This window comes from Mustela nigripes, chromosome 7, assembly GCF_022355385.1.
Source record: "Mustela nigripes isolate SB6536 chromosome 7, MUSNIG.SB6536, whole genome shotgun sequence".
Classification (NCBI taxonomy): domain Eukaryota; kingdom Metazoa; phylum Chordata; class Mammalia; order Carnivora; family Mustelidae; genus Mustela; species Mustela nigripes.
In genome coordinates this window covers 99,850,371-99,865,287 of record NC_081563.1, presented here as the reverse complement: position 1 = coordinate 99,865,287, position 14,917 = coordinate 99,850,371, and the positions used below count along the sequence as shown (strand labels likewise).

Genomic DNA, 14,917 nt, shown 5'->3' with positions numbered 1-14,917 from the left:
TGACAGTTATAAAATTATTATAGCTGTAAATTATAGTTTTAAAATTATTCATAATTCTTTATATGTTTCTAGAAGGAAACTGCAATCCTTTTGTAACTGCAAGAAAAAATAACTTTAGAAATAATTTACATTAGGTAATAAGTTTTTTTGGCCCCAGGAAAAAAAAATGAAGGGTGTCTAGAAGATAATCAAATTCACAATAATCCAGGTTTAATTTTTGCTCTTAAACTGGATTATTTTTAGCCATGGTAAACATATAAAATTTTGAATATAAGCAGCAATCAAGATTCAAGTTTAATAAAAGGACACAATTTCCATTGTCTTTAAGACAAGCATAGAAGAAACATATTCTTTGTTCTTATGAAGATTTTAAGCATATAATAATCTGCAAACATTAAAACTATACCCTTGTTACTATTGTTCAAAACCATCCATTTACAGAGTGCATTTAGGTTTATCCTCTAGAATTGTTTAGTTCCAGACTGATGGCCCCAGACCAATTTTTATGCAAATTATTTAAAGCATTAGCTTGAGCCAAACTTAATTACCAGGGCTCCAAGAAATAATCACATGATCTATTTCTAAAAGAAAAGTGAATAGATTTTTGGATTATCTGTTCTAATAGTCCCCTCCCATTAGCATGGATGATTGAGTTCACTGTATAAAAATATATATATAAACTGTGGGACCCTTTATGTTCCTTTGTTTCCTCTGCCAGGAGGGATTAGAGCAGAGGACAGTGGGTGGAATTCAACTAGACTGAATGTGGAGAGGCAAACATAAAGCTTGCCCCCATGGGGTCAAGAAAGCAAGACAGAATGTGGAATGGCTGAGTGCACTGCAGAGAAAGGAAGAAGGGCTGGAGACCCCTGGAGTCGTCATTAACACACAGCAGGCTTGGGTGCAGGGCAAGGAACTCACACAAGTACCTCCTCTTTGTTTAATATGCCCAGTCCTGGCTTGGCTCAGGAATAAGCAAATATGATGATTCTTGGATTTCAAAGCGGTGCACCTCATTTCCTTCCCCCACTTTTTACTGACTTTATTTCAGAAAAAATTAGAAAGAAGAAAATATATATATTTCTGTTTCAAGAAAAGATTGTCAAAATATGTAAAGCACATCGGTTGAAACAGATCAAGAATGGGGATAAGTGAAAAGGCAAGAGGGGAGAAATACTCCACAAGAACTTTGCAATGGACTCTCATCCTCAAAGTGAAGTACCAGGCTTTCCTAGTCAAAGAGAAAATCCCTAGTATTCATCAAGAGCTTTAGGCTGCCACCTCACGGAGTCCCCCCTTATCAGCAGGGGCCTCAGGTCCTACCCGTAATTGAATTCCTCTGAAGATTAATCAAATGGGTCACTGGGACTGGGGACACGCAAGAAAACAGAGTGGCTGCTTCTGATCTCTGAATGCTCTACTCTTTGCCTTCATTGTGCAGAGAAAGCCCAATTGCAAATGACAAGTCAAGAGTCTGAGTAGGGACCTAGGAATAGGTGTCATGGTCTGGTCCCTATCTCAACAGTGGTAGAGAATGAGGCTCACTCAAACAGTTATTGTCCTGTCTCAATGTCATGCACCCAATAAACAAACATTGGTGGTGACTAGAAACTTCACCAGGAGACAGATCCTCATATAATGCCAAAGACAGAGGGAATCTAAGATATTATCTAGTTCTACAGCCTTAAAAATAAAGAGATAATGAACTTGAAGCCTAATACTTCAAGTTCTTCTTTAGGGGTTCTTTGCAATAAATGTAGTATACAGAGTGCTTAGCAGCCTAAGGCACTTACCTTGTTTCTAAAGGATGCAGTAGAAAGTAAGTTCTGGTCCCTAATCACTATTTGCAGACATTGATCAGTACTATAATGGACAGCAAATTAAATAGACATTTATTGATCACTCCTTATTAGTAAGTGCTGGGAGGAGAAATATGAATAAAGCATAGTTTTTATGTTCATAATGCTCATTACCTGGTAAGAGAAACAAACAGATACAACTATAATACAGTGTAATAAGATGAATAATAAATAAATAAATGAGCAAAAGAACTCAATAAGCAAAACGAAAATGATTGATCCGGTCCAGTGATTCAGAAAATGTTACAAAGAAAGGTAAAATTGATGACTTAGTTTTGAAAGATGAGGAGAATTTTACCAGATAGGAAGGGGGGACATAGGGGTATTTCAACCAGTGAAAACATGTGTGAAATGGACACAAATCAAGAAGTAAAGTGATGTGTTTAGAAAATGGTGAGTAGGTTGGAACACAGAATGGAAAAGCAGGTGATTTGGCCGAAAGACAAAAAAGAGGAACATTCAAGAAGAAAGAGCTACTAGTACAACAGCTGACTTTCTCAGGTGTTTTTTAGAGTTCACGTAAAATAGACATCCAGCAAAAGTAACTAGATTTAGCTAGACACAAACACCTTTTAGTTATAAATTTTAGTTATAAATTTTAGTTATACATTTTTCTTCTATGATATCACTGAAAGCAGTTTTCTCTATTTTTTGAATTTTCATTATAATTATTAGATTACATAATATGTATTTGTTGTAAAATATAAAATGCATATGAGTATATAATTTCAAAAAATGAAATCATACTCTGTTCTACAATCTTTGAAAACCTCATAATATGTTTTTAATGGTTGCTACCACAAAAAAAATACAGTTGCTTAGACTTCCTCTAATCCTCACATTAGAAATTCTATTGCTATTTTCTGTACTCTTTATCTGTCATCTTTTCATGTTTCATTTCTCCCTAACTTTTGCCCTCTTTGTGAATTTTAATTCAAAAGTTTGATTTCTAAAACATTAATTTATGAATAGTGTTCATTCTCTTTTATGACACCCTTTGCTGATGTTCATGATGTCATTGTGTTTTTAGGCTTGTAGAAGTTTTCTGCTTGTCTTAGATAATTTCCTTCTCATTTAATCCATCTTTTTGTTTCCTTATTCATCAGTTGTTAGAGTTCATTGCAAACACAAAAATACTGTTTTTTGTTTTTCTGAATATATTTTCTATGAAAATATTTTCCCTTTCTATAATTCCCCTCTTTTATTGTTTCATTTTTAAGTCTCCTGTATGTTTGGATAGCTAGAAATAGCTATCCACGCAAGATGTTTGCCAGGAAATAAATGAAAAAAATCCCTTCTTTTTCTTTCTTTCTTTCTATCTTTCTTTCTTTCTTTCTTTCTTTCTTTCTTTCTTTCTCTCTTTCTTTCTTCCTTTTTAAGATTTTATTTATTTTTCAGAGAGAGAGAGAAAAAACACACACACAAGCAGAGGGAGCAGCAGATAAAGAGAAAAGCAGGCAGAGGGAGAAAGCAGGCTCCCCACTAAGCAAGGAACCCAATGCAGAACTCAATCCCAGGACCCTGGGATCATGACCTGAGCTAAAGGCAGATGCTTAACTGACTGGGCCACCCAGGCACCCTCCCCTTCACTCTCCATGTGCTATAATCCTTCTCTCCATCCAGTCATTCTGGATCCAGTATTTATCTAGGGTAAATGTGGAACACAAAATCTGTAGTTCTGGTTTTATCGAGATAGGATTGATTTCCTCCCATCTCATTCCTTGAAGTTGAATTTATAAACTTGATTTTAGAATTTGACATTTATCCTTGTCAAAATTCTTCTTGTTTCACTTAATCTAAGAGTGATTCAGTGTGGAATTTGTTGTCCAATATACTTGTTATCCCTCTTAGTTTCCTGTGATCTAAAAATCTGCTAAAAATGAGTTTTTTCACAAATTTGGAACTCTGTTTCACATCTTACTAGAAGAACTTTATGCACATTTAGTGCCTTTTTCCTTGCAGTTATGCATTTTGAGGACAAGTATTGTGTCTGTTTCATTTAAGATCTATTCCCAGCACCTGGCGTATCTGCCATTTAGAAGCATGTATTACGGTGTGGAATAAGTGACCAATAGTGTGGTTTTATCACTTTATATGGTACTTAAAGGTGAACAAGTGGGTTCTTGGGGAAAAGATTTCGCACAACTTTCTTTTCCATATTGGAGAATTTTGTGACTAGTAATATCATGACATTGTCTAAAGGATAAAGGGCACACGTGAAATTCTCATACATTTCTAGTGGGATTATAAAGTGGAACACACTCTTCCAAATGCTGTTTTTCAGGATTTAGTAAAGCCAAACGTATGTGTTGCCTATTACTTAGCAGTATCACTCCTGAGTTTATACCCATGTGACATGAATACGTATATCCACCAGAAGACAACGCACATGAATTTTTTTTTAGCAGTGTCCTTTATAATAGCCCCAAACTGAAAACATAAAATATGTTTAGCCCCATATGAAAACATAATATATTTGGATGGTGGAAGAGTATACATCCATGAAAAAGAATAAACAAGGACATATACAACAAATGGGATTAATCTCACAGAGAATATGTGGAAAGTCAAGCTAAAAGAGTGTATATAGTGAAATCTATTTTTGTGAGTTTCAAAAACAGACAAAACTATTGCCTTTTACCTGTTGCGGGGTGTCCACTGGTACAAACAGACAGAGCCACTGGTGCTAGAAATGTTCTTGTTCTGGGTGGTAAGTGCCCAAGTTGATACATGTATGTGTATGTGAAAAGTCTTCAAGTTATATATGACTTGGGTGTTTTACTATAAGCAATGTGTACTTCAGTTTAAAAATTAAAAGGTAAAATAAGGATATTTCCAAGCAAAACAAAAAGGAAGAAAGAATTTGTAGTTGAAAATTTTGAAACCAGAATGGGAAGCACAATACTTACTTTCAGGGCTAATGTAATTAAAGATAATCTACGTGAACTGTCTGGGCCAAGTCTGGCATTTTTCATAGGATAAATAATTTGCAGATACACGTATGTCCAAGGCCAGTGCTTCTCAAGCTTTAATGCACATACAGATCAGCTAGAAATCTTGTTAAAATGCAGAATCTGACTCTATATCTGAGATGAGGCCTGAACTTCTATATTTTTAAAATTCCAGTGTTTCTTACCCACAGACCATAGTTTAAGTAGCACTGGAGTGCAATGGAGGTGAATGGGGTTTATCACCAGGAAAAACATCTTGATCAAGCTCATGTTTTAAAAGGTATTTCAGCTAGCAAATGACAGATCCAAGAGATAGACAATAGATCCTTAAATGAGGAAAAGGGAAGGAAAAATGAAAAGTGGGAAAAGAGGAACATTTTGCAGAATCATCAAGACACAGCATTTCACTGAATTTTAGGAGTGATGACAGAAAGTCATCAAAGACAGCTTGATAAATTTAGCTTCAATGATCAGACAGATAAATATGCCTCCATTATAATTATTTTATTAGGTTCTTTTGATTAAAATTGAGCTCAAGAGGAATGATGTCAAAAAACTTTTTTTTGGGGGGGGGGGTTCATGCTAGCAGAGCATGAACAAAGGGGAAGCCATAGAGTGGGCAGCTTAAGAATAGTTGCATAAAGGAGGAAACTGTAAAGATAAAGGGTTGTAGCAGTTAGCTTTGCTGGAGTAACAGATAATCCTAAAAGTCCCACTGGCTTATAACCACAAAGGCATGTTGTGTTTCCACTGGGTTCTGCTCCACGTGCTTTCATCCCCGGATGTAGACTGAAGGGGCACATTCTCTTAGGAGCAAAAAAGTTGGAGGAAGCATGCAAAGGATCCTGAAGCTTCCACTCAAATGTAGTACATGTCATGTGTGTTGCTGTGCCATTTTGTAGACCAGGTCACACTCATAGGTCTGATGTCAGTGAGGTGGGAATAAACGCCTGTCCCACAGGGGCCACTGCAGGTCACATGGTCACAGACATGGTGTTGAATCCTCTTACAGAAAGAAGTAGGGACCAGTTGAAAAAATAATACAGTCTATTGCAGGAACGTACCCAGCAGAGTCTAAGTCCCTCTGTATCCCCTTCATGCCAATAACCAACTCTAGCTCTGGATTTTTTTAATTCAATAGTTAAATATTCTCAGCATTTAAAAAAAAAAAGTATATTCTCAGCATAAAACCTTTCATTAAAATGAGGCAAATGGACAGATTTCAATTTTCTCTCTTAATGAGCACTTAAATATTCAAAACTCTATAGGGGAAGGGAGGAGGAGAAGCCAGGGGGTGTGGAAGAGAAACCATTACTAGATAATCAGCCTTGGAGTAATCAAGAGTTGGCTGAATTCTCTCCTGACCTTTGCTATATTTAGTAGGTGTCTTCACAGAATGGTTTGAGCTGTTAGGTGACCCAATCCCCGCACGCTCACATTACTTAAGTTGTTCATGCTCTTTTAATGGGAGAATAAGAACACCAGTGTTTTGGTTTTCTAGGAATCCTCAGTACAGGAAATTTATACATCTTAAAGGGAAATTAAACATAGATAACCCACACAATCCAGAGATTATTCAAAATTTCAAAACTTCCAAATTGTGTCTGTCAACATTCAATGCATTGATAAGCTAAACAGCAATTACACCAATTGGTTCAAAGAAGAGGTTTTTGCCTGATTACCTGGCTATTTCTCAGAAAATAACTGATATAAATTTGATGATTTGCAAAATTGCCCACTTTCGTTGGAAACTGTTCTCTGCCTCTCCATGCATGATGGAAACACGGCTTCTGAATGTTTTACTTTCTCAAACCAAGGACAAACCTATAGTTGTGCATTTCTCATTTCTTTTATTTTTCAATCACTGTTGTTAACAGGACAAGAACATGATTCAGCGAAGAATGAAATAAAAATTGAGGCAGAGTCCCAGAGCTCATATATGGAAACAGAAGGTATTGAAACCAGAATGCCTTGTTATCTGAGAATGAGATGAAACTATGAACCATGACTTCTCTCTATTCTGCTGTTTGTGAGGAGTGTGCGTGTATGTTTTAGGCAGTGATTACCAGAGTATGGCAATAGTGTTCTGCTCTGTGTGCCTCTCAAAACTTGGAGGGGGTCACTGTGTTTTCTCAATGATTCTGATGAAAACACCCTGAGTCTCCTTCTGTCTCCTTCATTTTAGAGCTTTCACCAAACCAGGAAGATGCCACGACCGTGGAGCAACTGGAAGTGATCCCTCTAGCAGATGACCAAGAAGACAAAGAAGGTGAAAAAGGTAGGTCCGCTCTTAAATTGACCCATCAAGAATGAAGAGTTCCTTTGGACTCCTGCCTAGAATGCAACCATCAGTTACCCTCCCGCAAGGGCAGACTGTATAGGGGAAAATGAGCATGTCTTTCATCCTGAACCTACTTGTGAGCATAGAACAAAATCTAGGAGTAGCAAAAGAAGAGGCTTGTAACGTTTTTTTTGCCCTTTCAAGTAGTTTGAAGTTGTTTTTATTATTATTTGTTTCAATTTAATTTAAAAGCTCATGAAATACAAAAATTATTGTATTGAGAAAGCCTATACAGAATCAAAATTATGGACTAGATGGGTCTAGATGGATAAGAATCTTAGAAAGTCTGAGATGGCTTTAAAACACAAAGATAAGCCTTTCTGTTTTGACTTCCTTCTGTTGTCCTTCATCTGATAGTGATTAAGGAAGCAATTTATGTAAAATATAAACATTATATGAACCGTCTAAATTACATGCTTTGTTCACTAATATTAGGATGCAGAAATATTAAATACTGTTAAAAACACAAGTGAGCTTTATAATGATTTCTGAAGACATAGGAGGAATGAACACTTTGTAAATTTTAAAGCAGTATTTGGGGCATCATGCCAATATATCGGAGTAAAGACAGGCATCCTTTTAGAATACCTGTATTAAAAAACTATTATCAAAGAAATTTGGTATTTATTGAAGAACTTGATGAGTTCCATTTAAAAATATAAAGCAATCTCTTAAAAGAACATATGAAAGATGAATATATGAAATATATTTCACACATGAAATAAATAAAATCATTTGTCTGGTACCCTATATCATAAATCATGCAGCTCTTAAATAAATAAGTGTTTGCAAAGCAGTTGCAAAGTAATAGCTTGACAGGCCTTGTTTATAAAACACAGTGATCAATTTTGTTTCCAAATTAAAATGCAGACATGATCTCAATAGTGAAATCAGGTCAATAGTAACTACAGCTTCCAAATTATGAACTCTTCTTGGCCAGAGCATTGACACAGTTTAATTACTAAGCCATGTTAGTGATTTCAACATATTTTTTTAAAATTTCCATTGCATTTAGAACACAATATTCTTCCTTTTCTATGTCTCTAATAACTTTTTCTCTATTTCCCTGCAAATCCTAGTTCAGGTTCATGACACCATGTTCCCAGCTGGTCAAGTAAATGGCATGTGTGGGGCATTTTATGTCTGATGATGGAACAGGGAATTAATAGAACCCTGACTTCAGAAACAGATACACAGCATTGTTCTCTTCAGTTGTACTTCTATCATGTAAAACGCACAATGTTTTGCCTGCCTGTTTATTTTCTCTATAGCAGAAATTATTTACTTTGTATATTGTGCCTCAAGACATGCAAACAAGAAACATCAAAAAGTGGGTCAATTTTCTTCTTTTTAACTTGACCTAGGTTTGAAGAGCTGGCATTCTGCACTCACTGTCACGTGTCCTTTCTTCCAGTGGTTCTCCAGAATCTAGCCCTCCTCTAATTACTGAGGAATTAAATACTCGCTTCCCTCTCCCTTGCAAGGATGCCCGTCCTCTGTAGCACATGGCAGAATGACACATGAGAAAGAAGTGAAGTCAAAGTCGGATACTTACTTGTAGCAACTTTGAAGTCAGATTTCTTTTTTGAAATGTGACTTTTCATGGCGGGAGAGTAATAATGCCTCTGGCTCTGAATTAACAAAATTTTCCCTCCCCTTCTTTCTGGCAAATACTTCACTTGGCACTACCTTGCCTATTCCTGTTTAAATTTGAAATAACTCAAAACACATCCCCTTATCATCTTATTCTTTGCTTCAAAATAAGCATGAATAGCTAGCTTGTGACACATAAGGGAAGTTGCAGAAGGAGAGTGGGGTGACATAGATTCAGGACACTGTGGAGTAGCTCTGCCCCGCATTGACACACTGCGCGGTTTGGGGCAAGTTCTTTCAACTTCCGATGCCTCAGTTTCCTCCTCTGTAAGATGGTGATGACAAAATTACCTTTCACATACCGTTGTGGAGAAACTTTCATGAGTTGGCACATGCACAGAAGTCACAGTACCTGCCGCATAGAAAGCACTTGGTGTTTCATATCCCTCATGTTTTGATAAATTGACAACCAAGTCAAGAGAATATCCACATGTGGAGTTGCTCAAATCCCTTTGTGGTCCTTCCTCGCCATGTTGAATCCATCAAAACTGCACATTTTCCACCTTTTCCTTCAACAACGACAACAAACATTGTTCTACACATTTCTTCTCCAGCACCATCTCCTGCTGGTGGTTTCTATATGTATGTTCTTGTCTATAAAGACAGAGCAATTAATGAAATGTGAAGTGGGAGGTATCCTTCTCTCTTCAGAAACTCCCTTTTCTCTGTCAAGATGTCAGTCTTCTATTTGGGAAGTGCTGATCCAGCCATAATTCCTATTTTTAAAAGAAGATGCCATTGATCTATTGGCAGAGCCATGGAATAAAAGGAATAAAAGTACTAAATAAATCAAACTTTTTTTGTTTGTTTGTTTGTTTTGTTTGCTTTCTTGCTTTCTTTAGACTCATGGAGTTATTAGAATCTTGTTTGAAAACATTTTGAGAATATAGCTCCAGGTTTTGTGTATATTCAGTGTCTCTTAATGGAAAGTTGCACAAACATCTTAAAAATTACTCTTACCTGCAAACAAAAACAAATGAATATTCTATTACATTTGTAGGGATATTCTCTATAGCTTTAGAAATACTGATTCTCTCTTATTTTGAGAATCCAAGGAGACAGAAAGTGATTGCTTTCAAAAAATCTCAGCCCAGGAAAAAAAAAAAAAAGTATAACCTTTTTCTCTCATTTTGTATCGTTCTATAAGATTAGAAAATGTAGATAATCTTCAGGATACATCTTCTATGGCTCCCAGGTGTATGGGCACAGATGTTACAACATTAAGTTTCAAAGTTAGCTCTACCAAAATATGGGTTTTGAAAAGAAGAGAAAATATTCAGCAGAAGTTCATGCTGATAAAATTATACAATAGCACAATGGACATATCCCTGGGAGATCTGAAATACAAAAATTTCAACAGGCATAAAGTGAGGTTTCACATATGGCAGCTTTTCTCATAGAGCTACATTGCCTCTTCCTAAATGAGTCCAGTTTTATGCTTTCCCAGCAGGATCTGTGGCACATATGAAATCCAGTAAAATAGCACCATTTAGGCTGATAACCTAATAGGAAAGTAATGTTATAGAAGATCTCCTGGAAACACGATCTCCTGTTTTAGCATAAAAGAGAAAGCCAGTATTAAAACGTTTCTCTGAAGATTTTTATTTCTAGTTGAATTTAGAAATAGTTGACATAAAATCTGAACTATGGTAAAATTATGTCATTATTACATCACATGATTTTCATATATGACTTATTAGGAATATACTGGACATTTTCTTCAAGTGTTACATGGAAGGCTTACATCCCAATTATTTTTCCTGTGTTTCTTCAAGTGTTGCATAGAAGGCATACATCCCAATTATTTTTCTTGTGTTTAAGTGTTGCATTGAAGGCATGCATCCCAATTATTTTGCTTGTAACAATAAATAAGTATAATATGAAATAGTAATTCTTTATTTATCTCAGTTTGACCAAAATGTTAACTGGAAGCTTAAAGTCTATATTATGGTCAAGTCTTTCTTGGGAAAAGATGGATATAGACAGGCATACAAGTAAAAAGTGAACTAAAAGGCCGCAATAAGTATAAATTATCATGTTGCAAAGCTAGTGTTTTGGCCTCTGAGAAACAGGGCTGTGGAACCAAGCCTATGCAGGTCCATGGCTTCTGGCTCTGGCTGTGTGGTTGCTGGCAATTCTTTACCTTCTAGGAATCCCAATTTCGGGGCTTGTACAATGAGAGGCACGAACTCAATAATGCAATTTCACAAATATTCTTAGAAAGCCACAGAACTGCATTCTTGATAAAACTAGGGGAGGTGACATGGGAGCCATTGGTCATCAATATCCTGAGAAAGCTGAAATTATAGGTTTTCCTCAATTTCACTTCCTGCGTTCTATTGATAAAAATGCAGAGATGCCCTAGACCAGACAAAAAGATCAGCCAAATCAACCACATTCTATTTCAGGACTCAGCCAGTAATTGGATCACTCTGATTATTCCCTGAAGAGTCTTTCAATGGGGAAACAACACTTTTTGGCTCCAAGTAGATTTATACCCAAATTCTCCTCAAAACCATCTTTCTTATCCAAGACCATCTTTCTTATCCAAGTGGGAAGCATCCTTTCTCATGGCTTCTCTGGCCACTGTTTCATCTTTCGGTGATCACATAGTCCGTGAACCACTTTCTCTTCTGCTCCTACCTGTCAAATCCAATAGGGATTAATTTTGTTTACGAAGCACCTCTACACAGCCTTGGTACTTTCCACTATTGATGGGATTCTTACATCACTAACAGAGCCCTTTTCTACTTGAAAAGTAGCCTCGACACCACGGATGCTACAACACACAGGCTTTCCTCCTCAGCCCGTGTGTGGTCTTTACTCCGTAGGGATTCATAGTGCAGACATATTTTTTTGATTCATACAAATTATACAAACTTGCACCTAGAGCAATTAACTTCTGGAATTTTCTATTTTCAAAGTCTTTTTATCTCTTCTTTCCAAATGAAGTTGACTTTCATAATGCTATGTTTTTCACATTAAAGGCATTATAGTTTAGTTGGGATGGTAGCTGTTTCGTGTTTAGATAGTTTCTTCTGTTACTGGTCTTCTGTCCTAATAGTGTGGTATAGCTGAAATTTGTCAACCCAAATTTGGTTTTAGAATATAAGATAAATTCATATAATTTATGAATTATATGAATTCATATAATTCATAAGGTTATGAATTATATTCCTAAGGTTTTATGACTGCTAAGGTTTTATGACTATTTTTAAATGTTTAATGAAATTCTTTACATTGGTTGAATACATTGAATATAAAAATTATAACCTTAAATTACTTGGGTTTTCTGCATATCTGTATGTAGGCAATATACATATAGAACCAGTTCATTCAAATTACACTGTATAACAAGTAAAATTACAATTTTTTAAAGATTTTATTTATTTGATAGAGAGAGATACAGTGAGAGAGGGAATACAAGCAGGGGGAGTGGGAAAGGGAGAAGCAGACTTCCTCCTGAGCAGGGAGACCCACTCAGTGTTTGATTCCAGGACCCTGGGATCATGACCTGAGCCAAAGGCAGACGCTTAATGACTGAGCCACCCAGGCACCCCTAAAATTATAATTTTTATATTTACATTGACATGGCTTTTTAAAATTCATTTTTGGAATGCTAATCTTCTTCATGTTTCTACTTCAAATAAAAATGTACCTGACCGATAATTTTAAAGTTAAAAAACAAAGAAGAATGAATAGTATATTCATGCCTACAATAAAAATTTTGCTTTCCATCTTGTATTTCTGTATGCATGTGTGTAAATTTAGATTTAGTGTTGACTCAAAAAGTATATATCATACCTCTTGAATAATAATAATATTACAATATTATTGGCCCAAATTTGGCCTTTTGGCCAGATCCTCTTGCTTGCTTGGATCAGTTTATCTTTTTTTTTTCTTTTTCTCTTTTTTTTGAGCTTTTATTTATTTATTTGACAGAGGTAGCCAGAGAGCACAAGCAGAGGGAATGGCAGAGGGAGAGGGAGAAGCAGGCTCCCCATTGAGCAGGGAACCTGGGTTCAATCCCAGGCCCCTGGGATCATGACCTCAGCTGAAAGCAGATGCTTAATCATCTGAGCCACCCAGGTGCCCTGGGATCAACTTTTAAGATTTTGAAAAATTGACACTGAACCTCCATTTTACATATAAGGGTACAGGGGAAGTCCTAGAAACTTAAGGATATGTGCAGACTTCAGTGAACATTAAGATCAAAACTTGTTGTTATTAGCCCATCCCTATCTGGGGAATTTTCAGAGACCATCTCTTCTAATAAATCTCCAGCATCCAACTTTGTTCCTGGATCCACTTTGTCTTTTTTTTTTAATTTTCTCCCCTCTGTAACTCTCCGGTTTCATTTACAATTTGACTTTGTACCCTGCCTAGGTTGTCTGGTCTTGCCTCGAGGTGTATGGCAATGTGGCTATCAGAGTAATTTGCAAAGATGAAACAGACCTCTCCCTTAAGCAGAATTCTGTCTCCAGGCACAAAACTTTTTGGTCCTCTCTGCTGCATTACAGTCCTGGAACTCTCCGTGCACGACATATCTTAATTCTCATCACATCTAATGAAAAGATTTTTACCTGCATCCGAGCATATATTATTTTGCCACTATCCTTAAATATTCCAGACAATTAGTCTCCTCTAAAGATAGTAAACTGTTAACATTGGGTGACATGCTCATTATGTTTGCTTTCTTCTCCAAGATATTAGTAAATAATGTTAAATTGTAATTTTCAGAACGATAAAATCATGACTCTCATACAAACATAAAATGAATACATGTAAAAGATTTTCTCTAAATCATTAATTAATGAGGGAACTAGTGAGATATAAACTTGATTCAAAGGAGAATTTTAGATGTATATCTCTCCATAACTCACATAAAATCAGGACTGTGAATATAGACTCGCATAGACACATGCACACATAACATTCAGGGGTACTGAAATTTGAAAGACTAGTTAGCATTATATAGGGCAATAAAATATATTCCTTCTTCTCCACCAAACCAAATGCATTTAAATGGCTGCCAACAAGTCTCATTTTCATTGCCACAAGTTTTCTACAAGTTTAACTTCTATCTCTACAGATGTATAAAATAGTCTAGTTGATAGAAAGTTCATCCCAAAGAGTAACACCCTATGAAATCAGATAATTTCAGAGAGTGTGCCAGACAGACACCCATCCCTCCAGAGAAGGGACACCCACAGATCTCTGTTGCCCACTGCCAAGCCTTGGACAATTTTTCTTGGCAATACACAGAAGATAAAGCTGCTATTTTTACCCTTTTTGTCCATTTCACTGAATCCATCAATGTTGGTCATCTAATGGTTTTCACAGAGAATGATAAAATACCACGGCAGGATTGGGGTGGGGCAGCAACCTTTAATTACATCTCTGAGATTGTCACTTACTTGCTATCATTTTGCCCCAAAGGCTACTATTTTACATGTACTATAAATGGATAAATAGTGTGGATGTATGTATACTTCTAAGATGCCACACCTGTAAGACGTGCCATTATTTTATATATCGTTAAGGAATTTTTTTTTAAAAATCTTGCCAATTAAAGTAAGATGCTTTATCATTTAGACATTTAGACAAGATTTCTTATCATTTAGACATTTTGTAACTATCAAGAAATAATTTATAATTATTTTATAACTATTAAAATCACTAGACATAGGATTTTATCATAATTGGAGAATACAAAAACAGAAATGTATTAAACAAATTAGTTGAGATATTGCTAAAACTTTGTCATATTCAGAGTCTACTTATGAATCACTTTTTTTTTTTAGATTTTATTTATTTATTAGAGAGAGAATGAGAGAGAGAGAGCATGAGAGTGGGGAGGGTCAGAGGAAGAAGCAGACTCCCTGCTGAGTTGCGGAACTCGATTTTGGGACTCCAGGATCATGACCTGAGCACTCTGATTGTTCAGACTTCAGGAGAACCCACAAAGAAAGTAAAAGGCACTGTGTCGTATTATTAAGGTAGAACTACCTTACTTTTTTGCTACTTAGAGACAGTTCCTAAACACTTTGGATTCACCACCTTCTCAACCCCTTCCCTACTTCATTCCTGTTTCCAAGAATTTTCATCTCAGC

At 36.1% G+C, this 14,917-nt stretch overlaps 1 protein-coding gene across 1 annotated transcript in view; it reads left to right on the top strand.

Annotated features, from left to right (window-relative positions):
- Positions 1-14,917, top strand: part of MACROD2 (mono-ADP ribosylhydrolase 2) — a 1,932,176-nt gene that overhangs the window by 1,869,568 nt on the left and 47,691 nt on the right. The window contains exons 15-16 of the mRNA XM_059406514.1: positions 6,688-6,762; positions 6,996-7,088. Of these exons, the coding sequence (XP_059262497.1) occupies positions 6,688-6,762; positions 6,996-7,088 (168 nt within the window). The remainder of the gene's footprint in view (positions 1-6,687; positions 6,763-6,995; positions 7,089-14,917) is intronic.